This window comes from Heptranchias perlo, chromosome 32 (assembly GCF_035084215.1).
Source record: "Heptranchias perlo isolate sHepPer1 chromosome 32, sHepPer1.hap1, whole genome shotgun sequence".
In the NCBI taxonomy this organism is placed as follows: domain Eukaryota; kingdom Metazoa; phylum Chordata; class Chondrichthyes; order Hexanchiformes; family Hexanchidae; genus Heptranchias; species Heptranchias perlo.
Genome location: NC_090356.1, coordinates 4,377,754 through 4,404,325, shown reverse-complemented (window position 1 = coordinate 4,404,325; position 26,572 = coordinate 4,377,754). Strand labels below are relative to the sequence as shown.

The 26,572-nt window shown below is 44.1% G+C and overlaps 2 protein-coding genes across 3 annotated transcripts in view; both read right to left on the bottom strand.

The window, feature by feature from the left end:
* Positions 1–3,024: 3,024 nt before the first annotated feature.
* On the bottom strand, positions 3,025–5,504 carry LOC137300810 (transcription factor HES-3-like). The gene is made up of 4 exons (XM_067970067.1): positions 5,362–5,504; positions 5,150–5,245; positions 4,893–4,974; positions 3,025–3,625 (listed from the first exon to the last, which is right to left on the bottom strand). Exons 1-4 carry the CDS (start codon positions 5,431–5,433, stop codon positions 3,117–3,119), a joined length of 759 nt encoding a protein of 252 aa, XP_067826168.1. The 5' UTR covers positions 5,434–5,504; the 3' UTR covers positions 3,025–3,116.
* Positions 5,505–21,768: 16,264 nt separating this feature from the next.
* The window catches only part of LOC137300942 (vesicle-associated membrane protein 3-like), a 69,729-nt gene continuing 64,925 nt past the window's right edge, over positions 21,769–26,572 (bottom strand). For both annotated transcript variants that reach the window (XM_067970229.1, XM_067970228.1), the window contains exons 3-5: positions 25,987–26,145; positions 25,294–25,345; positions 21,769–24,567 (exon numbers count right to left, since the gene is read on the bottom strand). In XM_067970229.1, coding sequence (XP_067826330.1) covers positions 24,551–24,567; positions 25,294–25,345; positions 25,987–26,145 — 228 coding nt within the window. In that variant the 3' untranslated portion in view covers positions 21,769–24,550. The remainder of the gene's footprint in view (positions 24,568–25,293; positions 25,346–25,986; positions 26,146–26,572) is intronic.

The following is a 26,572-nucleotide window of genomic DNA, read 5'->3' as shown; positions in this document are numbered from 1 at the left end:
TTATACAGTGCATTTCATGATCTCAGGATGTCCCAACACACTTTACAGCCAATGAAACATTTTTGAAGTGTAATCACTGTTGTAATGTAGGAGTCAAGCATAATCCTCAATGCATCCAGAGATCTCTGCTGCAATGAGGACTACATTTGATGAATTGAATCTTGACACTTTTCTCCACAGCAGTATCCAACTTGTTTTATGTTTTGACTCACTGTCTAGAGTGTTCCACGGTGTTATTGAAACTTAGCCAAAAGCCAAAGAGGACACAAGGCAATGAGTCTAAACATAATGGAGAATTTCTCAACAGCACTGACGATAAGGCGAAGGCCCTTGTTTGATATATACACTCATCATTTTATATAGTGTTCACCTAATTCATCATAATTCCACTTACGTTATTTCCCTTACGCCTCAATGAAGCACCCTGGGATTCTTTTTTTTCTACATTAAAGGTGCTATATAAATGCAACTTATCATTGTCTTACACAGGCTCTTGTATTTGAATCTGACAAGCTCTGCGACTGGTGAAAGCATCCAAAATCTATTGTTAGGATATCTAATCTAGAATTAGTACAAGAAGCATAAAAGCAGTAGTCAGATATTTTCTCTCTCAAGAAAAGGGTAATTGTAATATCGAATGTATTATTGTCACAAGTGGCTACTAATTTCATAACAATCGAGGCATTTCAGAGGGAATTAGATAAACACTCAAAGAAGCAAAACATCAAAAGGGTATGGGAAAGAACATGGAAATGGGATTAGAGTAGAGAGCTCCAATGTGGACCTGGCACTGTGGGGGTGAAATGGCTCTTTCCGTGCTAACTGCTTTATACTTAGAATCATAGAATCTTGCAGCACAGAAGGAGGCCATTCACCCCATTGTGCCTGTGCTAGCTCTTTTAAAGAGCTATCCAATTAGTCCCACTCCCCTGCTTTTTCTCCATAACCGTGCAAATGTTTCCTTGTCAAGTATATATCCAATTCCCTTTTGAAAGTTACTATTTAACGCCTGTAAATACTTCAGAATATTCTGTTCCCATCCCATGGTTTCACCTGTAATGGACGAATATTGCACAATGAATCCATTCACCCATAATCTCACTATTTCACTAGACTGCAAATGCTGCAGACACAAAGCAGAAGGAAATCCTATGGAATATGAGACAGGTATTAGTCCTAAATTATTAAAATCAATGCATAGTAAATATTCTTCCAGAATCTAACTACAAGTATTAATGTATTTTTATCCACAGTAGCAAACCAGGTTTCAAAGTGGACACCACTCTCCCAACTTCCCCAATCCCTACAACCAGTGATAGACTGACCATATCAGTAGCTGTCTCGCATTTGAATGCTCATATAGCAATGGACTGGAATGGGGGAGGGGTGCGGGCTTTCTGCATGCAGGCACACTGAGTCCCACTCACCAGACTCTGACTGTTATTATGATTTTTCTGATGGAAAAAGGACGATGAGTTAGTCAGCTCTGAGTACTTGTTAAATTTTATACGTTAAGTTTAAAAGTTAGCTGGACTGGCGGAAGGCGACACAATTGGCCCCAACAGCCATGGCATGGGAAGGAGAGAGGGAGGAGGGGAATTAGCCAGGGTTCCCATCCTGATCATTATCCGGTGACTTCTGCTGTAAATCAGGCTTAGTGTGATGAAGTCAAACAACCTGCCCACACTTGTTGTCTAGATGAAGATTAGGCACTTGGCCAGGGCACCAGAGGGCAGTTGGCACCTGTGAAATCATAACCCACCAACATCCAGTGCCTTGGAAAGGGGAGGAGAGAAGCTGGACAGGGGGAATAAGCAAGAAAGTAGCTTCACACCAGCTAGAGTTCTAACACAAGGGACGCAAACAGCACTGGAGAGGGGGGCAGTGCAGAAGTACAAGTCCATCTCCTCCAGGCAACCTGCTGGTTTCTCTGAAATTAGCAACATTTTGCATAGAACAAAGCACAGAAACAGGCCATTCGGCCCAAGTGGTCTATGCCGGTGTTTATGCTCCACACGAGCCTCCCCCCTCCCTACTTCATCTCACCCTATCAGCATAACCTTCTATTCCTTTCTCCCTCATGTGTTTATCTAGCTTCCCCTTAAATGTATCTATGTTATTTGCCTCAACTACTTCCACCTTCTAACCACTCTCTGAGTAAAGAAGTTTCTCCTGAATTCCTTATTGGATTTATTAGTGACTATCTTCTTTTTATGATTCCTAGTTTTGGATCCAAAAGTGGAAACACCTTCCCTATGTCTACCCTATCAAACCCCTTCATAATTTTAAAAACTTCTATTAGGTCACCTCTCAGCCTTCTCTTTTCTAGAGAAAAGAGCTGCAGTCTGTTCAATGGTTCCTGATAGTTACAGCGTTTACACAGGAACAGGAGTAGGCCATTCATAAGAACATAAGAAATAAGAGCAGGAGTAGGCCAATCAGCCCCTCGAGCCTGCTCTGCCATTCAATAAGATCATGGCTGATCTGGGTCTTAACTCCATCTATCTGCCTTGGTTCCATAACGTTTAATACCCTTTGCCTAACAAAAATCTATCACTTAGCTTTGAAATTTTCAATTGACCTCCAGCCTCAACAGCTTTTTGGGGGGGAGAGAGTTCCAGATTTCCACTCCCCTTTGTGTGAAGAAGTGATTCCTGACATCACCCCTGAACGGTCTAGCTCTAATTTTAAGGGTATTCCCTCTTGTTCTGGCCTCCCGCCAGCAGAATAGTTTCTCTCTATCTACCCTATCAAATCCTTTAATCATCTTAAACACCTCAATTAGATCACCTTTAATCTCCTATACCAGTTTAGCACTGGGACAATACAAAACGATCACAACGCACCCATTCCAGGTATGCCATAGGCCTTAACTTACTGAGCACTGGTTTTCAAGCCGGTTGGTAAATTCGTGGAAAAACCGGCCCTGGTCACGAACAGAAAAAACTTTGAGACAAATCTAAACAATACAAACTTTATTGTGTTCCGATATAGAAATAAAATTTCAAACTTTTTTTTGTACAAGACATTTACAGAACAATACACAAAACTACATCGGATCATAGAAAGAACAATGCACTTAATGTATACTGTGTACATCACTGAGAATAAAATAGTTACCAAGGGCGCCAAAGGGGTCCTGAGTCAGGGGAAAGTACATTGTTGGTGGGACATTTTCTCTGGGTAGTGATAGGTGGACACCGCTGGTCTTTTGCTGGTTCTGGGCTAGAAATCTTCTCCGTTTTCTTTTGATTTGATGTGATTTCAGCCACTTGTCGTGGGCTGCTGTTTCTAACCAAGGCGGAAGAGTTGGGTTTGTCCGTGCTTTTCATACAGGCGGCGGAGCCGGAGAGGGAGAGCTCGCCCGGCAGTGGTGCCGCCGGCTTGATGTGGACGGGCTGAGGCCGTGGTGACGGGGCAGCTTCTAGTCGGCGGCCGCTGTCCGCGGTGCTGAAACAGGAGCCGGAGAACACGGGGAAAGCATTGACCAAGTGATTGAGCACTCCCAGGCGCAAGTGTTCGTCTGTACTTTTGCTTCGCAGCAGATACTGGCTGACCCCGTTCAAACAGCTTCTGAATCCAGCTTGGAATTCAGCCACCCCTTCCTGAGTCAGCATCAGAACTCCTGAAAGCGCAAATAGAGTCAATGTGAGCAAACGGGTTGGACCTCTTCACCCACCAATTATTTTGTTCTTTTAACATCTTCTCACTGCCTCACAGATACATTTTAAATAAAAATCAGTTTTCTGTTTTGCTAATAATTGTTTTTCAACTCATTAACCCCTCTCTGTGTTCAGTGCCCATTCTCTTGCTTTTTAAACCTTCCCATTGTGGTTTCTCATCTTTCAGTTGCGAGAGAGGGTAGACACCCTGAACGGGTCAACTTGCCTCTTTACAGACGCCGTCTGTTCATTTTCAACATTTTCTGTTTGAATTACTTAGAATTTACCGCATAGAAAAAGGCCATTCGGCCCAACAAGTCTATGCCGGTGTTTATGCTCCACACAAGTCTCCTCCCTCCCTACTCCATCTCACCCTATCACCATGTCCTTCTATTCCTTTCTCCCTCACGTGTTTATCCAGCTTCCCCTTAAATGCATTTCATTATTTTAGACGCACCTGTTAAATATTGTTTTGAAGCCATAATTTCCCCAACTTTCCTCCTATGGATACTCCAATTCTCCCGTGTATGTAGGGAGTAACTGGGAGTAACTTTCGCATTCTGCCTCTAACTCGCATCTTTGAGTCTTTAATCTCTACTCATGCGAACACATCTGATAATTAGACGCAGCTCGTGGTCGGTGGGTTTAAAGGATAAACTCGTTGGTCAAACGCTAAATTAAACTGAATTGGATGTTTCAGAGTCAGACTTCACCTGGCAGAGATAACAGCGCCTCAAAATTGCTAATTAACTCCTTTAAATATATTTAAAAAACACATCCCCCGTCTACAAAATACTTAATTCAATTGAAGGGTAGTGGGAATCTGGAACTCTCCCCACCAAAGGCTGTGGACAATGGAACAATTGGAGCTTTCAAGACTGAGATCATAGATTTTTGTTGGACATGCCTATCAAGGGATATGGAACTAAGGCGGGAAAATGGAGTTGAGCAACAGATCAATCCTGATCTAATTGACTGGCGGAGCAGGCCCGAGGGGCTGAATGGCCTCCTCCTGTTCCTAATTTGCTAGCAGGAACAATTGTGCTTGTTAATATTAATTGTTGCAACTAATATCAGACAGCAGTTCAAAGATTGTAGAGAGTGAAATGAAAACCACTTTGGAAAAGGTATCACCTCGGGAGAAAATGAAACTTACAAAGAAATTACTTTTCCCGAAATGTTACATTTGCCCCTCCATTTAGTTCGTTTTGAAGCAGCTGAAATGCTCACCTTGCCGAGAACCTTGCAAGTCCCTCAGGTGTTTCACTGTTAACTCCAAGATATCGGCCTTTTCTAGTTTACGTTTCCTGATCTGCGAGGGGGGGAGAAAAGTGATTTATTTAGACAGTTACCCGAGAGGGGAGAGAATTGAGAAGTAAAGAATTTTTTAATCTAAGACTTTTACAACACAGATTCCATCACACCCATCCGCGCGGGACCGGTACAAGAGAAAGACGTTTGGTGGTGTCTTTAGTTTAATGTCTCACATTATTGGAATAATGTTCCTCCAGGAGAGTTTTCAGCTGTTCCAGGCATTCGTTGATTCGCGCTCTTCTCTTTTTCTCCATCAAAGGCTTTGAAATCTGGAGAGAGAGAAAATGAACAAGTCTGGAGAGATCTTTTGTATTTTCACAATTAAAACAATATTTTAAAAGGCGAGGCCAAACTTTCAGCCGACTGTTGTGAATTTCACACCCACCTTCCTGTAACTGCAGGCTTGTGCCGTGGGTGGGGGCTGCAATCGTTCCACTGCTTTGTTGGTATTTTTCATTTCCCTGGTCTGGTTTTGGGAGTTTATATATATATATTTTTGAAAGCCGTGTACTTGCCCTGTGAGGCTGGCTGTGATGGTGGAGAGCTCTCGTACACCGATGCCGAGGAGCTTCACGGTTTTATAAAGCAGCGCCACTTTGCATCTGAATGCAGCGACTTAGCGCCTGCAATAGCATCACTTGCCCCGGTTGTATAGGCCCCATTGTAAAAGGGAAGAGAAAGACTCTTTTCTTATTATTCATCTCCACTGAATTTGAAACACGAGGCTGATCTTCCATAGTCAGTTGGTTAAGTCAGTGCTTAAATGTTACTTTTATGACAATGAAAGGAATCCTTTTGTTAATCTGAGTCCACCAAAACCAGTCCAATAATATCCAATTATTAATTAATAAAAAACAGACAGAAAGGACGAAGGTGAAAGGGAAAGGAAGACATACCGATGTAAAAAATAGGATTGAATTAAAGAAAATGTTTTATTAAGGATTATTTGATGCTAATTTTAGTAAAGTTATTAAAAAGTTACTGGCGATATTTAGATGCTTGTGTGTAACGTTTTACTATTTAATTTATCCACCCAAAACGAAATGCAATGCGAGAGGTCAGGGATCCGCATCCTGTGCGGTAATGTCCCTCACACAGCGGAAAATTAACCGAAAAATTGCTGCTGCTCAGTGTGTGCGGGTGAGAGGGCGGTGAAGGGGTTGTCGGCCAATGTCATAGTGGGGGTGCTATTCAAAGCTCATTTCTCGCTCTCTAGTAAATCCCAAATCCGTTTCACGCTCTGCTCTGAAAGCCAGCACCGTGCTAATGATCTCCATGTTCTGACACAATCACAATTTTCTGCTCAGAATCTCACAGCAGCCTCCAGCCCCCCGCGACCTCCCCCGCTTCCCACCGCGAACAGCCTGCACAAGACCGAAAAGTTCCCTCTCAACTCTCAACCGTTTTTTACTCGTCCTTTGAGACTTCCTCTGGGCGGTAGAAACACTTTAAAGCAACTTTCAACTTTTCTTATTGAGTTCTTTGGGTAACTGTAACACAGACCTGTATTTTTAAATCTATTTACTGAGCATTTAGTAATGAGATGGGTGATTCACTTGCCCTTTAAATCTTACATTTAAACCGAATTAATCAACTTCCAAACAAAGCCCAATTTACACTGAAATGTGGATTAAGGATAGATAATTAAATTAATTCTAAAAAGGTGTTATTAATATGCCGCCATTATCAGTGATATTATTTACAGGAATGTTTCATTGTCTAAAAGCGCTGATACCGAGTGGAGTTTTACTGGACTGAAGTTAGCAGCAACTCTGATGACTGTGAGCTGTTCTCCTCTCTGGTCCCAAGCCCAGGGGTGTCCGTCAGTAACTCAAGTCTACGGGAGGAGATTCAGGAGTTAGGGCTTCTTTATATTTTTAGGGAGGTGTAAAATCTCCCCCGTTACAGTTTGATCTTTCATTGTTTCTTCCATCAATGGTTGACTGAAGGAGTGGGTGAAGGGAAGCGGCTTGCTCTGCTCCACTTTACACCATTAAGACTGGAGACTTTCACCGTAACCTGAAAAAGACCTGAACCGTGCGAGGTGAAAGCGGCTCCGGGAAGGTAAAGTCCCAGTTTGGGGAGAGGGAGGGTGAGGAACAGCCATAAGACAGACTCTTGGGTGAGCTGGGATTACCCCAGGAGCCAAACCCGGAGATTCAAAAACAATTTCAATATTATTAAATCATTTTTCACGGACAGGATTCGCTTTTTTTGGGGGGGGGGGGGTGAGGATTTGATAGGTTAATTGAGTGTTTAAAAAACATGATGTATTTAGAAAGAAAATATTTTCAGGTTGGCAACAGATTTAACTTAAGAAACGCTGCATCTTTTCGCATAGACGTAAGCCCTGACACTGTAAATTTACTAGTCAGAACTAATTATCCCTCCGGTCCATTCAATATCAGATATGACGCATTCAAAAGATGAAGGCGATTAGTTAGTTGTCAGTCAATCCAAAAAGAATCCATCGTTTCTGACTTATTTTCATACAATCAAACAATCTGACAGCACAGAAGGAGGCCATTCGGCCCATTGTGCCTGTGCTGTCTCTTTGGAAGAGCTATCGAATTATTCCCAATCCCTGCTCTTTCCCCATAGCAATGCAGTTTTCCCTTTTCAAGTATTTATCCAATTCTTTTCTGAAAGTTGCTATTGAATCTGCTCCCACCGCCCTTTCAAGCTGTGCATTCCAGTGCATTGTCACTCATTTTCTGAGAAATTAATAGAATTTATTTACAATATTGGAACATTTTATATTTTTTGGTGAATAAAATTAAGCCAAACCAGAGTGTGATGTCATTATAAGACGTAAGACCATCAGCTTTGGGAGGGGAACGGAATCAACCTCATTCTGTGACCCTGGAGACACCAAGGATTTAATTTTTACGTTTGCATTAGCAAGTGGCTGTCCCTAATTCTTGGTGTACCAGAGATGTAAAATTCTTTACCATGATTAAAATCAGCATATTTCAGTGTGGGATGTAATTGATGATCCGCCATATTTGAACAGGGTTTCAAAGGATGAAAGAGAATTGAAGAGTTCCAAAGGATGGGGCCGGGGCACCGCACTCAGAGCTCAGAGCCCCGCATTCAGAGCCCAGAGCCCCGCACTCAGAGCCCAGAGCCCCGCACTCAGAGCCCAGAGCCCCGCACTCAGAGCCCCGCACTCAGAGCCCAGAGCCCCGCACTCAGAGCCCAGAGCCCCGCACTCAGAGCTCAGAGCCCCGCACTCAGAGCCCAGAGCCCCGCACTCAGAGCCCAGAGCCCCGCACTCAGAGCCCCGCACTCAGAGCCCAGAGCCCCGCACTCAGAGCTCAGAGCCCCGCACTCAGAGCCCAGAGCCCCGCACTCAGAGCCCCGCACTCAGAGCCCAGAGCCCCGCACTCAGAGCTCAGAGCCCCGCACTCAGAGCCCAGAGCCCCGCACTCAGAGCCCCGCACTCAGGGCACAGAGCCCCGCACTCAGAGCTCAGAGCCCCGCACTCAGAGCCCAGGGCCCCGCACTCAGAGCCCCGCACTCAGAGCTCAGAGCCCCGCACTCAGAGCTCAGAGCCCCGCACTCAGAGCTCAGAGCCCCGCACTCAGAGCTCAGAGCCCCGCACTCAGAGCTCAGAGCCCCGCACTCAGAGCCCAGGGCCCCGCACTCAGAGCCCAGGGCCCCGCACTCAGAGCTCAGAGCCCCGCACTCAGAGCTCAGAGCCCCGCACTCAGAGCACAGAGCCCCGCACTCAGAGCTCAGAGCTCCGCACTCAGAGCTCAGAGCCCCGCACTCAGAGCACAGAGCCCCGCACTCAGAGCACAGAGCCCCGCACTCAGAGCACAGAGCCCCGCACTCAGAGCCCCGCACTCAGGGCCCAGAGCCCCGCACTCAGAGCACTGTGCAAAGGTCTGGTCTTCATATTGCAAAAAAGGATATAAAGACACCGAAGAAGGTGCAAAAACACTTTACAAGATTGATAACAGAACTGAGAGGTTTATAACTATCAGGTAAGACTGAACAGGCTGGGGCTCTTTTCTCTAGAAAAGGGAAGGCTGAGGGGTGAGCTGATCGAGGTCTTTAAAATTATGAAGAGGTTTTTTGGGAAAGACGTGGAAAAGATGTTTTCACTTGTGGGAGAGTCCAAAACTGGGGGTCATAAATATAAGCTCGTCACTGATAAATCCAATAAAGAATTCAGGAGGAACTTATTCACCCGGAGAGTGGTTAAAATGTGGAACACGCTCCCACATGGAGTAGTTGGGGTGAATAGTATAGATACATTAAAGGAGAAGCTAGATAGTACTCGAGGGAGAAAGGGATAGAAGGGTATGCGGATAGAGTTAGATGAAGAGGGGAGGGAGGAGGCGCGTGGAGCATAAACACCAGCACAGACCAGTTGGGCCGATTGGCCTGTTTCTGTGCTGTAAATTCGATGTAATTCCATACAAAGGTGACGGAAGACTCTGCCATCAACGGTGGGATTCAGGGGAGAGGGGCGTGGAGTCAGATTGCAAGGACCAAAGGGTGTGTGGAGGGAGGTGGGGGGAGGTATGATCTTGGGGGTTGCTGAGATGGAGTGGACAATGCGGAGGAAGAATATGAACACAAGAATGAGGAATTTAAGTTCAGGGATAGGGAGCCCGTGTAGATCACTGAAAATGAGGCTAATTGTGCAGGATAGGATGTGTGACTGTATTTTGAACGAGTTGGAAATTGTGGAGGTTGGGAGGTCAGAATGGAGAAACAAAAGAGTGTGAAAGCGACCAAAGCTTTATAGATAAAGGTTTCAGCGGCGGAGGGGCGGAGGTGAGGTGGGGGCAGGCAATGCTGTCTGGGTGGAAACAGGCAGTCCTGGTGTTGGATAGGCAGTGGGGTATAATGGTCATTTTGTGGATTTAAACCGTTCGTGGATGAATGTTTAAACGAAGTCTGTTGCCCACCTATATGTCCATCTATGTCACGTTTCGCCCTCTCTCCCTCGTTTTCTAATTCTGACCCTTGTTCTCTGCCTCAATCTCTGGCTCCATTCCTCTCTCAGTTTCAATCCAGTCTGATCAGCACTTTCACATTGTAACCAGTTCAACAGAACTTTTTTTTTCAGTGTAAGTGCTATTTTTTAAGGTATAAAAGGAGCAATTTGCTGAATTGGAGCGAATCCCCGGGGCCTCCTGTTTATCATATTAAATGTGACCCTGTCTCTGACAGCGGCCCTTCAGCGAGGACGGCGCCTCGCAGCGAGGAAAATCGCAGAAACGCCTCCGTCTCATTGAGTTCACACAGCCCCAATTCCGTGCCCACAGAGGGAGACAAGTCGCCAGCGCCGGGCGCACAATAAATATGGGAGCATCTCTGAAAAATCGATTGGATACTGTGAAAAATCTCCTGAAATGGTAAATTGAACCCGGTTTTGGGGAGCAGGTTGAAAGGGGGTTTGGCACGCGACAGGTCTTTGATGGAACTCAAGACCAAAGACAACCTCGATGGACTCTTCTGGAGCTTGTTTAAGTCACTCGAGTTTGATTTGAGACACAAAAGGTCGCTGGAGGAATGAATAGCCGAGAAAGCCCCAATGAGCCGCATCAACATCACATTGAGTTCAGGCAAAGAGTTGAAAGGAGTTTGTGAAGAGGCAGAAGTGAGTTTATGGCCAACTCCCGGGACAAAACACTTCATTGTCTTTTCTGTGCTGTTAAAAAGCCGCCGGCCTTCATTCTTAAACATGAGCTGCTTGCAATTGTTGTGGGCTGATGTGGAAAACATCTGCTGGGGGAGATAAAAGGTACAAGCAAACTTTGGGAGTGGATCTTGGCGCAGAGAGAGACAGAAAGAGATAACGGAGAAGAGTCTGAAGCAGGCGATCCTGAACCTCTCACTGGTGAAACCTGCATCAGATCGGGGTAATAACACTCCTTAATTACACACTGCGGGGAAGGAAGGAGAAACCACGCCCCCTCATTCCCCCTGTCCTCTCCTAAAAGCAACAATTCGGCCAGAATTATAATCCCACCAACCCTCAGGCTCCCCCTGCCCAGTGTCCATTTTCCCCAACACGGGTAGAGTTTGTCTGCCCCAATGCCCAGCTACCTTCTCCCTTTGAGCCCAGAGAGTTGAGGCACGAATTGGCAAAGCTCATGTACTGAAGTACCTCTCGAGTTTATAGAAGGAGGCCATTCGGGCCCTCGTGCCTGTGCCAGCTCTTTGAAAGAGCTATCCAATTAATCCCACTCCCCCCCCCCCCTACTCTTTCCCCGTAAGCTGACAATTTTTCCTGTTCGAGTATAGACCCAACTCCCTTTTGAATCTGCTTCCACCACCCTTTCAGGCCACTCGTAAACATCGCCCCTGTTTGTCCTTTCTAGACCACCCTCCCCATTATGGCATTCGCCTGGAGGGGTATCTGGAGTTTGGATAGTAAGCCCCCAGAGACAGCTGTACCTACCCAGGTACCATTAGTGGCTGCTCAGTCATGTGTTCCTGCGGAGTTATTGAATCCACTAGAAGGTTGACTTAGTTGCGAATCGCCATCGCCGGGTGTGAGGTCCCCTCCCCTCCCCTACAAAGCAGGTGGTCACCCGTGGGACTAAACCCCAGGAATGGCCAGAAAAAACCGAGCAATATTGTTTTAAATACTAGTGGAAGAACAGAGATTGATCCCTTGCAATTTATGGTCCAATTTCAACTGGAGACATTTTCACAAAAAAGTTGGAGGATTTCTGACATCGCAAAGGGCCACCTCTATTGGTGGTTATTATATTAATAACTAACACGTGGATATCCACACGGACAGAAGGACTCTTTGATTGGATTCCCGTGACTCCACCATCTTCACTTTCAATTATTTACCATGGGAGGAAGGGGCGGTAACGAAACGTGTGTTTTAATGATTATTAATTGTGTTACAAAGAAGGACCGTGGTATGGAGATAGTTTCTGACGCTTTTCAGATGCAGCGCAGACTGAATGTGGACTCGCTCCATCTTTAACCAGGTCACCCAGCGGCTGTTCCCGGCAGGAGGGCCGGTGGAATCAATTGATTAGGAGAATGAATGGGAATTAAACATTATCATTTGGGATTCACCCCCCTCACGCTGTAAACGTCGGTTAATTGCTCCTTTGACTTTTCAGAGCAGGTTAAGGTTATGACTCCCCGCGGACAATGACCAGAGCGAGTGAACTCTGATTCTTCACCTGGTTAATTCACTGAAGGAGAAGGGGGGAAATGAAGGATACATTGCAGTCCTAACACTGACACACCAACACAAACACACTAACATTAACACACACAAATACAAATACTAACACACACACCCCTAGCCTCTAACCAAAAATCATTTGAAAAGTTGTGAATGATAAGATTCGGGACTGAGTCTGTGAGGAGGATGTAATAAACATGGTGAGTCAATTTCACGGGCACTGGTGGCCTTCTGATCCCCCAACCCCGTGCCAGTGCGTGGAGAGCTATTCCACCTCAGGGGTCGTCACAATGGAGCCTAATTATGTCCTCACTCCGCATACACACAGACTCTCGTTAGAAGTTGCTCCTTCGTGATCCCGAGCAAGAGATCCCTCCCTTTCCCCTCCTCCCTCCCTGAACAGTACAGGATGCTCAGTGATTATATGCTGGAGCATACTGAGAGCTGCACTAGTACTCACATATACAGATCCACATCAGGGGTATAACAATTATAGATGAATATAAAGAGAAACATCATTCCCCTTTGGTTAAAAGCACACCGTGGTGATGCCTTAATACATCATGGCACAGAGTAATCCAGAGTTTTTTTTACACCATTTTATCCGCTCCCAGCTCCTGACTTCAACTGTGTTGATGAGAGTTAGCCCAGGCTCCTCACCTTTTCAGAGCACAATTGTCAGATATCCATGGGTGGGTCAGCTGCCTGGCCCTTTAACAACAACTTGCATTTATATAGCACCTTTAACATAGTAAAACGTCCCAAGGTGTTTCACAGGAGTGATTATCAAACAAAATTTGACACCGAGCCACATAAAGAGATATTAGGACAGGTGACCAAAAGCTTGGTCAAAGAGGTAGGTTTTAAGGAGCGATTTAAAGGAGAGAGGTAGAGGTAGAGGGGTTTAGGGAGGGAATTCCAGAGCTGGGGGCATAGGCAGCTGAAGGCACGGCCACCAATGGTGGAGCGATTAAAATCAGGGATGCGCAAGAGGCCAGAATTGGAGGAGTGCAGAGATTTCGGAGGGTTGTAGGGCTGGAGGAGGTTACAGAGATAGGGAGGGGCGAGGCCATGGAGGGATTTGAAAACAAGGATGAGAATTTTAAAATCGAGGCGTTCCCGGACCGGGAGCCAATGTGGGTCAGCGAGCACAGGGGTGATGTATTTCTTGGTTATACCCAAGAGAAAGGACACCAAAAAAAAGTGTATTTTGACCTTAAAAATAAAGGCAATGAGCCAGGACATAGAACATGGGTGAATATCACAGAGCAATTTAAATTGTACAAGGTGGAAAAATGAGGGCAAGGACACAAGAGGAATGAATCCAACCTTCAGTGACAAACACTTTTCTTAATCCTAAATTCTCCCCCTCTCCTTTTCTTCCAACACCACCTCCCCCCTTTGATTGTAAAACAACCACTTAAGCGAAAATAACTATTAGCATCTTTCTCGGAGATTTCACAGCATGGGGAAGAAAGGGTTTATATCAACACCAATTGAATCTGCGTTAGCAGACAATGCTCTTATTGTTTGCATTAAGACGGTTCAGTGCATCCACTCCAGAGTACCATAGAGACCAGGAGATCTGTTATAATATCCAGTTAATCTGCAGTGACTTGGGAGTGTTTTGTTACTCAATGGATGGCTACAATATGAACTCTCATTTAAAGCCAGTTCTTTCATTAAGATTCCTTTTGTTCTATTTGAACCCCTCCCTCTTATAAGGTGCCAACTCTCCACTTGCCTGGATGAGTGCAGCTCCAATAACACTGAAGAAGCTCAACACCATCCAGGGCAAAGCAGCCCGCTTGATCGGCACTGTGGCTGCAGTGTGTACCATCCACAGGATGCACTGCAGCAACTCGCCAAGGCTTCTTCGACAGCACCTCCCAAACCCGCGACCTCTACCACCTAGAAGGACAAGGGCAGTAGGTCCATGGGAACAACACCACCTGCACGTTCCCCTCCAAGTCACACACCATCCCGACTTGGAAATATATCGCCATTCCTTCATCGCCGCTGGGTCAAAATCCTGGAACGTCCTAACTGCATTGTGGGAGCATCTTCAGCACACGGACTGCAGTTGTTCAAAAAGGCGGCTCACCACCACCTTCTCAAGGGCAATTAGGGATGGGTTGCCAGCAACACCCATACCCAAAGAACAAATTTTTAAAAAACTTGTGCTGGGTACAGGTCCACAGCCATCAGCTGCGCAAAGAACAAATTTTTAAAAAACTTGTGCTGGGTACAGGTCCACAGCCATCAGCTGCCCCCCAGTACCCAGATGAAATGCCCATTCCTCGTGTATGAGCCTGTATAAGATATTCAACATTCCAGGTTTAATTCCCAGTCTGTTACTGCCCTGCAAGTGCTGTCAGACCCCTCTGGTGCCTTCCCTAAGTGGTCCACTGTGTGTTGGCCTGGACTTGTGTTCAGCAAGATATTGAACCCAGGGTGGCATTAGAGCTGAGCCTGAACCAGTCTTCACCTGACCTCTACAAAACATGCACTGGATTATGATTAGAAGCGGGAAGACTGGGTTATTTTTCCTGCCTTAGCCCAGGGGCACAGGAGCTAAATGTAGCTTCCAATTTGCTGTCCTAATTCAGCAAAAAGCAGGGATTGAACCGAGGACCTTTTGCTCTGTATGGCTGAGTGTCTGGTCAAGGACTCTCAATGTGGAGTTGAGAACCCCAGACGTATACACTATATAAAAATGGTCCCAGAAAGGTAAAGGTTGGTGCTAAGGGAACGGGCGCACTCTCGATGTTGTGAACAAGCTTCCTACATCTCATTGCCTTTTACATATCTTTTGTTTTTTCATGTGCACCAAGCACTTTAAAAGGATCTTGGAGAGATTGCTTTACTTGTCAACACATCTGAACATTCACCAAAGTTTGTAACTTCAGAATTTGCAGGGCAATGAGAAATAAAAACACCACAGGAAGAGTGATCCACCTGTGGCTAACTAAAGAAGTTAAGGAGTATTAGATTGAAAGAAGAGGCTTATAATGTTGCCAAGAAGAGTAATAAGCCTGGGGATTGGGAGATTTTTAAAAACCAACAAAGGGCAAACAAAAAATTGATAAAAAAGGGAGAAAATAGAATATAAAGTAAACTAGCAAGAAATTTAAGAACGGATTGTAAGAGCTTCTACAAGTATGTAAAAAGGAAGAGAGTAGCAAAAGTAAACGTTGGTCCCTTAGAAGCTGAGACAGGAGAAATTATAATGGGGGATCAGGAAATGGCAGATGTATTAAACAAATATTTTGTATCTGTCTTCACAATAGAAGACACAAAAAGCATACCAAAAATAGTGGGGCACCAAGGGGTAAACGAGAGAGTGAGGAACTTAAAACAATTAATATCACTAGAGAAAAAATACTGGAGAAACTAATGGAACTAAAAGCCAACAAATCCCCTGGACCTGATGGCCTACATCCGAGGGTTCTAAAAGAGGTGGCTGCAGAGATAGTGGATGCATTGGTTCTGGAACAGTCCCAGTGGACTGGAAGGTAGCAAATATAACCCCGCTATTCAAGAAGGGAGGGAGAGAGAAACCAGGGAATTATAAGCCAGTTAGCCTGATAGCGGTCATCGGGAAAATGTTAAAATCGATTATTAAGGAAGTGGTAAGAGGGCACTTAGAAAATCATATGATTCGGCAAAGGCAACGTGGTTTTATGAAAGGGAAATAGTGTTTGACAAATTTATTAGAGTTTTTTGAGGATGTAACTAGCAGGGTAGATAAAGGGGAACCAGTGGAAGTAGTATATTTGGATTTTCAAAAGACATTCGATAAGGTGCCACATAAAAAGGTTGTTACACAAGGTAAGGGCTCATGGGATTGGGGGTAATATATTAGCATGGATCGAGGATTGGTTAACGGACAGAAAACAGTGTAGGGATAAATGGGTCATTTTCAGGTTGGCAGGTTGTAACTAGTGGGGTGCCGCAAGGATCGGTGCTTGGGCCTCAGCTATTTACAATCTATATTAATGACTTAGATGAAAGGACCGAGTGTAATGTATCCAAGGTTGCTAACAATACAAAGGTAGGTGGGAAAGTAAGCTGTGAGGAGGGCACAGAGTCTGCAAAGGGATATAGACAGGCTAAGTGAGTGGGCAAGAAGGTGGCAGATAGAGTATAATGTGAGGAAATGTGAGGTTATTCGCTTTGGTAGGAAGAATAGAAAAAAAGAGAATATTTTTTAAATGGTGAGAAACTATTAAATGTTGGTGTCGAGAGATTTGGGTGTCCTGGTACAGGAAACACATACGTTAATATGCAGGTACAGCAGAAAATTAGGAAAGCAAATGGCATGTTGGCCTTTATTGCAAGAGGGCTGGAGTACAAGAGTAAGGAAGTCTTACTACAGTTATTCAGGGCTTTAGAGAGACCTCACCTGGAGTACTGCGTTTTGGTCTCCTTATCTAAAGGAAGGATATACTTGCCTTGGCGGTGGTGCAATGAAGGTTCACTAGATTCATTCCTGGGATGAGAGGGTTGTCCTATGAGGAGAGGTTGAGTAGAATGGGCCTATACTCTCTGGAGTTTAGAAGAATGAGAGGTGATCTCATTGAAACATAAGATTCTGAGGGGGCTTGACAGGGTAGATGCTGAGAGATTGTTTCCCCTGGCTAGAGAGTCTAGAACTAGAGGGCATAGTCTCAGGATAAGGGGTCAGCCATTCAAGACTGAGATGAGGAGGAATTTCTTTACAGAGAGGGTTGTGAATCTTTGGAATTCTCTATCCCAGAGGGCTGTGGATGCTGAGTCATTGAGAATATTCAAGGTTGAGATGGATAAATTTTTGGACTCTAGGGAATCAAGGTCGAAGATCAGCCATGATCTGATTGAATGGCGAGCTAGCTATGGCCTACTTCTGCTCCTATTTCTTACGTTCTTATATAATGGGGATGCGAGGGGCAGAGGGAGGTTGGGAAGAAAATCATAACTCAGATTATCCAGTCCATTCTGAGTTATTGCATCTTCTCATTACTGACTCCTGCATTTCCTTTGCTAAAATTAGGTGCCTTATGCCGACGGCAGAATTGCAGGTCCTTGCAAACGGGCACGTTTGCCATATTGAGTACAGTCAACAGCAGAAGTCTCTTCGAATCAGCTCCAAATTGGTGAGGACATGGAGCTGTAATGTCAGGTTTCTGCCACCAGAGGGCTGCAGAGCTAAGTTGCTCAATCAGCTCCCTCTGGTGGCAGATGACAGGTACTACAACCTCCCTCGCCCCTCCAACCCCCCCCTCCCTCCCCCTCCACCTCCCTCCCTAAAACCACTGCTTCCCCTCAGTTCAAAATATTTTTTGCCCTCAAAATTGCTGAAAGCGAGTTGAAAACTGCCTCTGGGACATGTGAACAGGGCACCTCCTTAATCAGATTGAAGGATTGAGAAATTAACAGTGTAAGGAAGAGAAGGAAGTGTGAATTAGAGCAGGTGAATTCAACGTCAAATCAGATACAGAAACAGAAAGAGGGAAAGATTGGACTGAGAAAAACATTTTTAAAATCTCCTAAAACAATTCACAACTTGAAGGAATGAGACTCTACACTTAGTTAATTTTCATTGGCAGAGGGTTTGATTGGCAGTAATTAACTTATCACTTAATTACTAGCCCTAAATATCTGACCAGTTTAGTTCCTACCTACTGCGCAAATACAGCAATGTCTTCAATGCATTTCAACGGTGAGGCAGACAGTGAGATGCTGTTTTTGGTGAAGCTAATGGCTGAGCAATGCATCTTGGACAGCAACTTTTGGGTTTCCACGTTCAACCTTGCATTTGCCCCTCGCCTGAAGATGCTGCAACATTTATGCATAAATAACAGCAAGAGCTATTAGCCTCACTGATATTGGGCCAGATTTTGATATCAAGTGAAGAACGAAGAGACTCCTTTACCCACTGCTGTCGCTGGAGAATGCTATGCTGATGTAATGCCCATGAGAAGCTTCACTATCCCGCCTCCTGTATCCACTGGATATTATTGTGCACTGGCTGAAAAAAAAGAGGAAACCAGGACTGAGGGACTTCAGTTATGAGGAGAGATTAGAGAAACTGGAATTGTTCTTAGAGCAAAGGTGGTCAAGGGGAGATTTAATAGGAGGTCTTCAAAATGACGAGGGGTTTTTGAAGAGTAAATAAAGGAGAAACTGTTTCTACTGGCAGGAGGGTCAGTAACCTGAGGACACAGATTTAAGATAACAGCAAAAGAACCAGAGGGGAGATGAGATTTTTTTAATATATAAAAAAATAAATACCAGTGAGTTATGATGATCTGGAATGCACTGCCTGTAAGGGTGATGGAAGTAGATGATTAGTAACTTTCAAAAGGGAATTGGATAAATGTTTGATGGGGAAAAATTTTCAGAACAGAGTGGGACTAATTGGATAGCACTTTCAAAGAGGCAGCACAGGCACAATGGGCTGAATGGCCTCCTCCTGTGCTGTAACCAGTGACAGACAATGAAATAAGGTAACTTCTCAACCTCTGCTGGACAACCTTTAAAACAGATTGGACGTTTACTTGGTTTTTGTAATTCCTGCAGAGAAAACCAAGAGTTGACGATGGTCATCCCAGAATGTTATTTTTTTTTTTAAAACCTTGTTTTTAAAAAAGTTTCAGGTGTGCCCTTAGTTTCTTTTTGATCCATTCCGGCAAACTTTCCAATCTTCAGGGTGTTGCCTTTGTCGTTGCTCAGGAATGATTTCCTTCAACAAAGCCACTTGTCGTTAGGCTCCATGCTGCTGTCCACTATGTTCTGGCACTTTTCTTGACCCAGATGTGTCCTCATCCCTTGATGTTGGGGTCCAGCAGACATCAATAATCCTTGGAAAGGGTCTCAGTCTTCCGCTTGTGTTGTCCCAAACCATCCCGTGACTCTTGATATCGGCCTGTTGCCTGGGCTCAGAGTCTGCACAATCTCAGGTTGTGGTACTTGAAACGGTGACATTAAATTTCCTCACCATCATTCCAAATAAAATCTTCACCCCACAAGGTAACCAGAACCACTTATCTTTAAATGAATACAGAAGTCACAAGCTACTAAACACAGTTCTCAAAAAAACTGTTGAAGGTCTGAAGTTCTACTTAACCAAGGACAGCCTTGATATTTCTCCTGGCAAGAGTATGGAGTTCATAGATTATCTGATCATTATCTCATTGCTGTTTGTGGGATCTTGCTGTGCACAAATCAACTGCCACATTTCCCTACATTACAACAGTGGCTACACTTCAGAAGTATTTAATTGGCTGTAAAGCGCTTTGAGATGCCCTGAGGTCGAGAAAGGCTCTACATAAATGCAAGTCCTTTCTTTCTCTTTGATTTGAACCAAAACAGACTGTCAGCTATTCTTCTTGTGTCAATTTTTCATGACCTCATGCTGATGAATTGTTCCTGTTTCATACTTGGCAAAAAAAATCCTTCCTTTGAGGTTCCCTCCCCAGCAGGTAAACTATGTAAATGAAGCATGCAAGCCAGAAAGTCCCACATTCAATCCTCACCCAGTCTGCACTGAGTCCACTGATTCCAGCCTGGCCTCAGCGCTCGGGACAGGAAAACCAGCCAGGGTTCCTATCTCTGATCACGATCCAGCAGCCCTGACCGGACTCCTGATCGACACTGATGACACTCAGCTAAAGAATGGAGGTGAGGAGTGTCCCCTGTGGAACTGCACCCGAGCAAGAGGCCACAACTTGGTGTGGGGGGGGGGGGGGGGGAGAAGGGAAGGGGGAAAGATAAAGAGGAATCTCTTTTGCCACATTTTGTTGAAGTGGCAGGAATGGGTTGGGGCAAAAATAAAACACAATGAGGTAAACTAGCACATCCAAATTTTATAGAATCACATGGCATAGGAGGCCATTCTGCCCATCGTACCTGTGTCGGCTCTTTGACAGAACTATCCAATTAGTCCCACTCCCCCCACCAATTCTCTTCCCTGTAGCCCTGAAATTTTTTTCTTTATTAAGTATTAATCAAATTCCCTTCTGAAAGTTACTATTGAATCTGCTTCCACCACCCTTAGTGAATTCCAGATCATAACTCCCTGATTTAAAAAAATTCTCACCCCCACCCCCAGGTTCTTTGGTCAATTATCTTAAATCTGTGCACTCTAGTTACCTACCCGTCTACTAGCAGAAAGTTTCTCATTAACTATCAAAACCCATCATAATGTTGAACACTTATTAAATTGCCCCATAACTCATAAAACACACCCTCCATGAGTTTATTGCTAGTAGATTACTAACAAATCCATTACAATAAATGAACATACTCCATAGAGTTATGAATAAAAATCCATCAAGAAGGATGTAAATCCTTTTAAAGTTAAACGATCATAAATCTGAATGCAATTCATTTGCTAGCTTTAATGTGAAAAAAATCTCCATTTACTTGTTCCACTTGTTTGAACTGCTGCGATGAGGGGTCGGATCAGGTCCGACTGCCGGTCCAAGTCAGGCTCTGGAATAAGATCAGACTTGCTCCAGCTGGTGACCACTTGCTGTAGACCACTGCAAGAGAGAGACTGAGTGGCAGCTGCCAGCAGAGCCCAGATCACCAAGCAGCAGCGCCTGTCAATTGGGGGGTGGGGTGGTGAAGGATGGATCCTTGGGGAACCCTGGAATGGTACAAGTATTAGAATAGAAGCCATTGCTAGAGATGCACTGACAGGTAGGAATAGAACCATATGAGGGCAGTCTCATGGAGCTGGACAAGAGGAGAGGTGAAGGGGGCTGGTGTGGTCAATCAAGAACACCAGAGAGGTTAATGAGGACAAGGAGGGATGTTCACAAAGCAGAGTCTTCTCTCTCTAACAGGTTAACAGCTCATATCAATACCCAATATGCTCCAAAAAGCTGTACTTTTTCTAGAACCTTGTTAAGAGTTTCCAAAAGCAAGTTATGTCAAAAACTTGACTATTCTACAAGAAAATGGAGTGTATTATACACAATGTCAGTACTATTTACATTATATATTCTAGTTATATCAATCTAAATCCCCCACAGCACTGCACACTCAACACCAAGTGTAATATTCAAGTGATCAAGGTTCAAAAGGCACAGGTAATTGGATTAGGGTGCACAGATGGAATTCAGTCCTGTTAAAGACAGTCTTTTTTTTTTAATGTACATGATAAATTCCTGTATCCACATTTATGATAGAAACTGCCTTTGAATTTAATTACAACCTCATGCCAATGGGGCACTGCAGAACCTCACTTGGTAATTACATGGTGATAATTTTACCCAGTTTCCATTATAAATGTGGACTTAGTGGAAAAGTTGACAAATGTACACAGATGCAAGATGAATATTAATATTCTATTTTATTTATAATTAATTAGTGATTAGATATTTGGATATTGATCCACTTTAGTATGGAGAGCTCATTAAGCCCAAACCAACTGGACTCCCCATACAGAACTGATCCATCACTGTGTGCAATATTATGGAGTTACAGCATTGCAAGTTGTGGAGTTAATACAAATACTTGATGCAAAAAAGTGTAACATTAGGTTTTGCAATGCTAGAGTTTTTTTTTGGGGGTGGAATGAGATGAAAGTACAGTTTCACTTGTGTATGTTTAAAATTCAAACTACAAGCCTTCTGATTGTGAAACATCTTTTATTAAATCTTCCATATAGTAAAATACAATTGAACAGGCTTAGCTGTAATGCTAACCTGGACAATTACACTTTTATACAAAGCTTAAGTGGGGCACTAATAACCAAGAGGCACTTGTCTGGTTTCAGTAACTGCTGGGCACTTAAGCCCAAGTAGCAGTAACTACGGCACTAGAGGCTGAACAGCACGTTCTGACAAGAATCACAAGGCTCAATAAAAGTTAAACCTGCTGGCTGAATGCATTAAGGCACCTCAAGTTTAAAAAGTCATGTCAACTGGTGTTTTCAAGAAATGAAATTCATTTTGAAAAATACTTCATAAAAAGTTTTTTTTTGGCTGTCAATTATACCAAACAATACAACAGTGATGGGTTAATTCAACTTCCAGTCTTCATAAACCTCAACAAGGCCAACTTGACATACATCACCCGTCAGGCATTGATTTCAACTGTTTTGCATACGCCATTCCTCTGGTCAGACCTAGTCAATGCTGCTATTCAGGTTGGGGGGGGGGGGGAAAAAAGAGAAGAGACGGGGGACGAGGGGTGGCGAAGGCTGGTGACCAGCTTTGATTCTTCCTTATTCCAAAAAGAGAACCGTGAAGCAGCATCACATTTAAGATGCAAGTCAAAACAATTGAGTGGCACGTGAGCATACGCTTCACCAGAATGCAGCAGCTGTGGTGGTTTTCTCAAATACCCATCACCAATGTGTTGCTCACAATTTGCATACAGTGCAATACAAAAGTTAACAGTGCTAGACAATTTTAACATTCATCCAAGACCATCATCAGCAAAATTAATGACAAGTAGACCATTAGGACTGGTCCACTAGACTGGTGACGGAGAGTGTGGCTGGTCCGTAGTACTAGTCTAGCCATTCAGGTGCTGTGCATGTGTTGACACTTAAGCCCCATACAGGACGAGTCTACAACTTTCTATTAGGGTCATGAACCCAGGATAAAGACTCAACTGCTGGTGACAAAAATTCAAGGCTTGCAGTTGAATTGTTGTGAAAAAAGGTGACTAGCAAAGCTCCAACCAGCACTAATATTACTATTAAAGCAACACAGCATCTTGTACATAAACATCAAGGTTTCTCCCCCTCTGCTCAAAAAGTGTCTTTTTACAAAAAAGCTACAAAGGAGACAACATCCCCTCACTCATGAAAGCCCAACACAAGTTAGCAAGGTACAGATTTTAAGTGGAGTCCCATATAAATTAAGGTTACAACTTAAATTCTTGTCTAGGACAATGAGCAGATAAGGCACACAGCAAGAGTTAAAACAACTTTCTTTTTGGCTTTTTTTGGGAGTGTTCATGAAAAGGGGCAATCAGGCAACTGGCACAGTGTCAAATTAAACACTGTCCTCCTTAAAAAAAAATCCATTATTGCCCAAGTCTAGACGTTTGCACCACTTCATTCCAGTTCGTCCCAAGGGGTCACTGTCAGTACGCTCACCATCACTGTCGCCTTCACCTCAAGGGGGCAGGATTGGAACTTAGATTTGTTCACATCCATCACTGACCACTGGTGCTGTATGATGGTACAGGCTGGATGATTGAGGCCACAATGTCCTTTATGTTCAGTGCTAAGTAGCCTACAGAGGCAAAAGCCAATCAGATTCCTACAGAAGAGGGGGTGGTCTCCTTGTTTGTTCCCTGCCAAACAGCCATTTTGAAACAGCACTGGTAGAGGTTTGAAAAGTAGGTCAACCCAACTTCAGTGAAAAGAAAAGAACTGTCCTCCTGAAACTGTGGGGTTTGATATAAACCATCAATGCTCACTGGAAAGTGAAATAAAACTGGAATGGAGTGATACCAACTTCCAATTCAGGACCCATTCTCCTGCTTCAACTTAAACCCCTCAACGTGATAATATTTATTTTGTACACAAAAAGGAACTCACCATTCTGGCAAAAAGAACCTCTGGTTCTATTATAATCCACAGATGTAAGGGGGCAATACTATTGTTGGTGACAAGCTGTCTAACCTGGGCAGTCAGACTGGGGAAAGAATCATTTGTCCCTCTGGTCTACAGTATCCCCTCAAGGTTTGGTGAACAGGCAGCTCGTGTCTACCTACACACCAGCACTCATGATCATTACTCAATCTTTGCCTAGTCCTAGTGACCAGGACTAGCAATTGCAGGCCAACATTTTAATTTACATTCTAGTTTCATCTTAAACTAGATGGGTTTTAACTGCCAAGAATTTACAAAAGGTGTTTTACAGGTTAGGATGACATTGGGAGATATCTTGGGGATGTGGGGAAAAAAAAAAAATCTGCTCAGCTTGGCAAATACAGACAATCATCGATAAAGTTCAATGATCAGGAGTTCAAGTGTGTGGCAACATCCTGACTCGGACCAATGAGGAGACAGAAGGACAATTGAGGATCGACAGCATTCGGACTTCAAGTCACCTGCGAAAGGTTTGGTCCCACCCAAGGCAACGGTGCCAATAGCAGTGGCCTTCTTTCTGAAGTTGGTTCGTCAATGGTGCCATTTTCCATGTCCGTGTATCACTTAAGTTTAGTTTGTGTGACGGATGAGGGTCAAGTTGAAAGGGAGATCAATGCCTAACAATTTACAACTTCATCTGAACTCCTGATTATACTCAAGCTCCCCCCACCCCTGCTTCCAATTTTTAACGCTTAAACCGATGGACAAACAAATGAACTCTTTAAAAACACAGTAGATAAGGTGGGTCGAAACTGGAAGGTCCTTCTCTGCCTCCAATTTCCAACAGGCAAGAAGCTGGTCTTATGCGGTCTGCCAAACTGCAAAAGGAAAAAAAAACACTAACTACGAGTACATAATACCTTTATAGTACTGGACTATTTCAGTAATTGCAGGTTTGTTATGCTGAACCTCTTCTATATTGAAGGGTGAATTCAGCAGTGGGTAAATGCACACATGCAAGTTACTCAAACTATCACAGCCTCAGGGTTACTGTAGGTGTACAAGCATCAAGTGGTACAACGCACCAGTATGAGCGCTCAGTGGCTCGTAATGCAGGATGAGTTTAGTCCTGCTGTGAGGTCTCCAATCCCAGCCTTACTGCGACATTTTTATTCTCGGGTTGTAGGAATCACTAGCAAGGCCAGTATTTATTGCCCATCCCTAGTTACCCTGTTTTGATAGAGTGTCTCGCTCGGCCACCCCAGAGGGCAGTTAAGAGTCAATCACGTTGGTGAGAGACTGGAGTCAGAGGCCCAGGCTGGGTAAGGACGGCAGCTTTCCTTCCCCATGAAGTACATTAGTGAACCAGTTGGGTTTTTACAACAATCTGACAGTTTCACGGTCACTTATTGATACCAGCTTTTTATTTTCGATTAAAAAAATGAATTCTAATTCTCAAACTGAGATGAGCATAGGTTGAGCCTGTCACAAGGGGCAAGCCCGTCCCAGAGGCTCTGAGACCAGCCAGGCATGAAGAGGAAATTGAGAAAAACACATTTATTAATTATAATTAAAAAACCAACTAGAGGAATATGGATACTCACCAATTATGATGATTATGATGATCAGGATGACAGCTATTAATATTGCCCACATCTGAAAGAGAGGGGAGAGAAGGGCTCAGTCTTAAAACTAATTAAAGCATCAACATAAGGGTTGTCACTGCTGCAGAAAGAGCACCATTCACACGAGGTTTAGTGCACAGGTTAGATGCAGGACAACCCACTCCATTCTAACTTCAACCAACATGATAGCATCTTAAGTCAAAAAGTGTCAACACAAAAAGTTAATTAGTTTTGGAGTGACTGGTGTGCGTGCAAACTTAGAAGCCTTTTTACACCATCACACAATGGAGACAACTAGTTGATCTGTTTCTGGCAGTGTTGGTCATGGGAAGAATGTGGCCAGGACACCATGAGAATATTTGGCTCGAGTAATCCCACAGGAACCAAGGTCAATCTAAACAACGGAGAGGACCACGGGTTTAATTGGCATCACTCAAAGGACGATACCTCCCAACAATGTTGCCGTCAGCATAGGGCGCGAACCCATTACCTTCCAAAACAGTCAGGAGCACCTCCAACTGAAGCCAATGCTATATAAATGTAAGTACTTGCTTCTTACGAGAAGCAATCACTGAAGTCAAACAGCTATTTTTAATGCTGTACTGGGAAGGATTGTACAACCAGGCAGAGCGTGGCTAAAGTTAACTGCAAACAGAAGAATCACGACCTTACCTTGCAGTTCTTCCACCAATATTTGCGTTTTAGTTTTGCGGCACTGGTTTCAAACTGAGACGCTCCTGCCTGAAGTGCATCAGCTCGGTCATCCAGCTCCGTAAGCTTCTGGTCTCGTTCAAGGACTCTGTCAACATTCACTCTCATAATATCCACAACCTAAAAAAGGTGGCAAAGCACATTGGAATGTAAAGAGAAATCAGTGATATAAAGATGACCCAAGGTTGAAGACCAGGGTACTTCATCTCAAAGTATCTATAAACTTTAAACAGTGAAAAGATGTAGATAAAACATGGTGATTTCGATTAAAGGCTTCGTAAGGATGCTGCAGAACAGAAGGTAAAAGTAACACGCACTTCACTGGTCATTTAGTAATTGCTATCCAGCGACTCCTGCTGGAAAGTGGGAGCATGGCAGGATGTGATGCCTCTCCATAGGACAGATAGCCAGGCACCATCATCACCACCCTTTATGTACGGCCTGTCAAAAAAAATCCCAAGGTGCTTGAGATATAAAGACATCAAAAAGGAGATCTGTAAGGGTGACCAAAAGCTCGGTCAAAAAGAGATAGGTCTCTAAAAAAAAA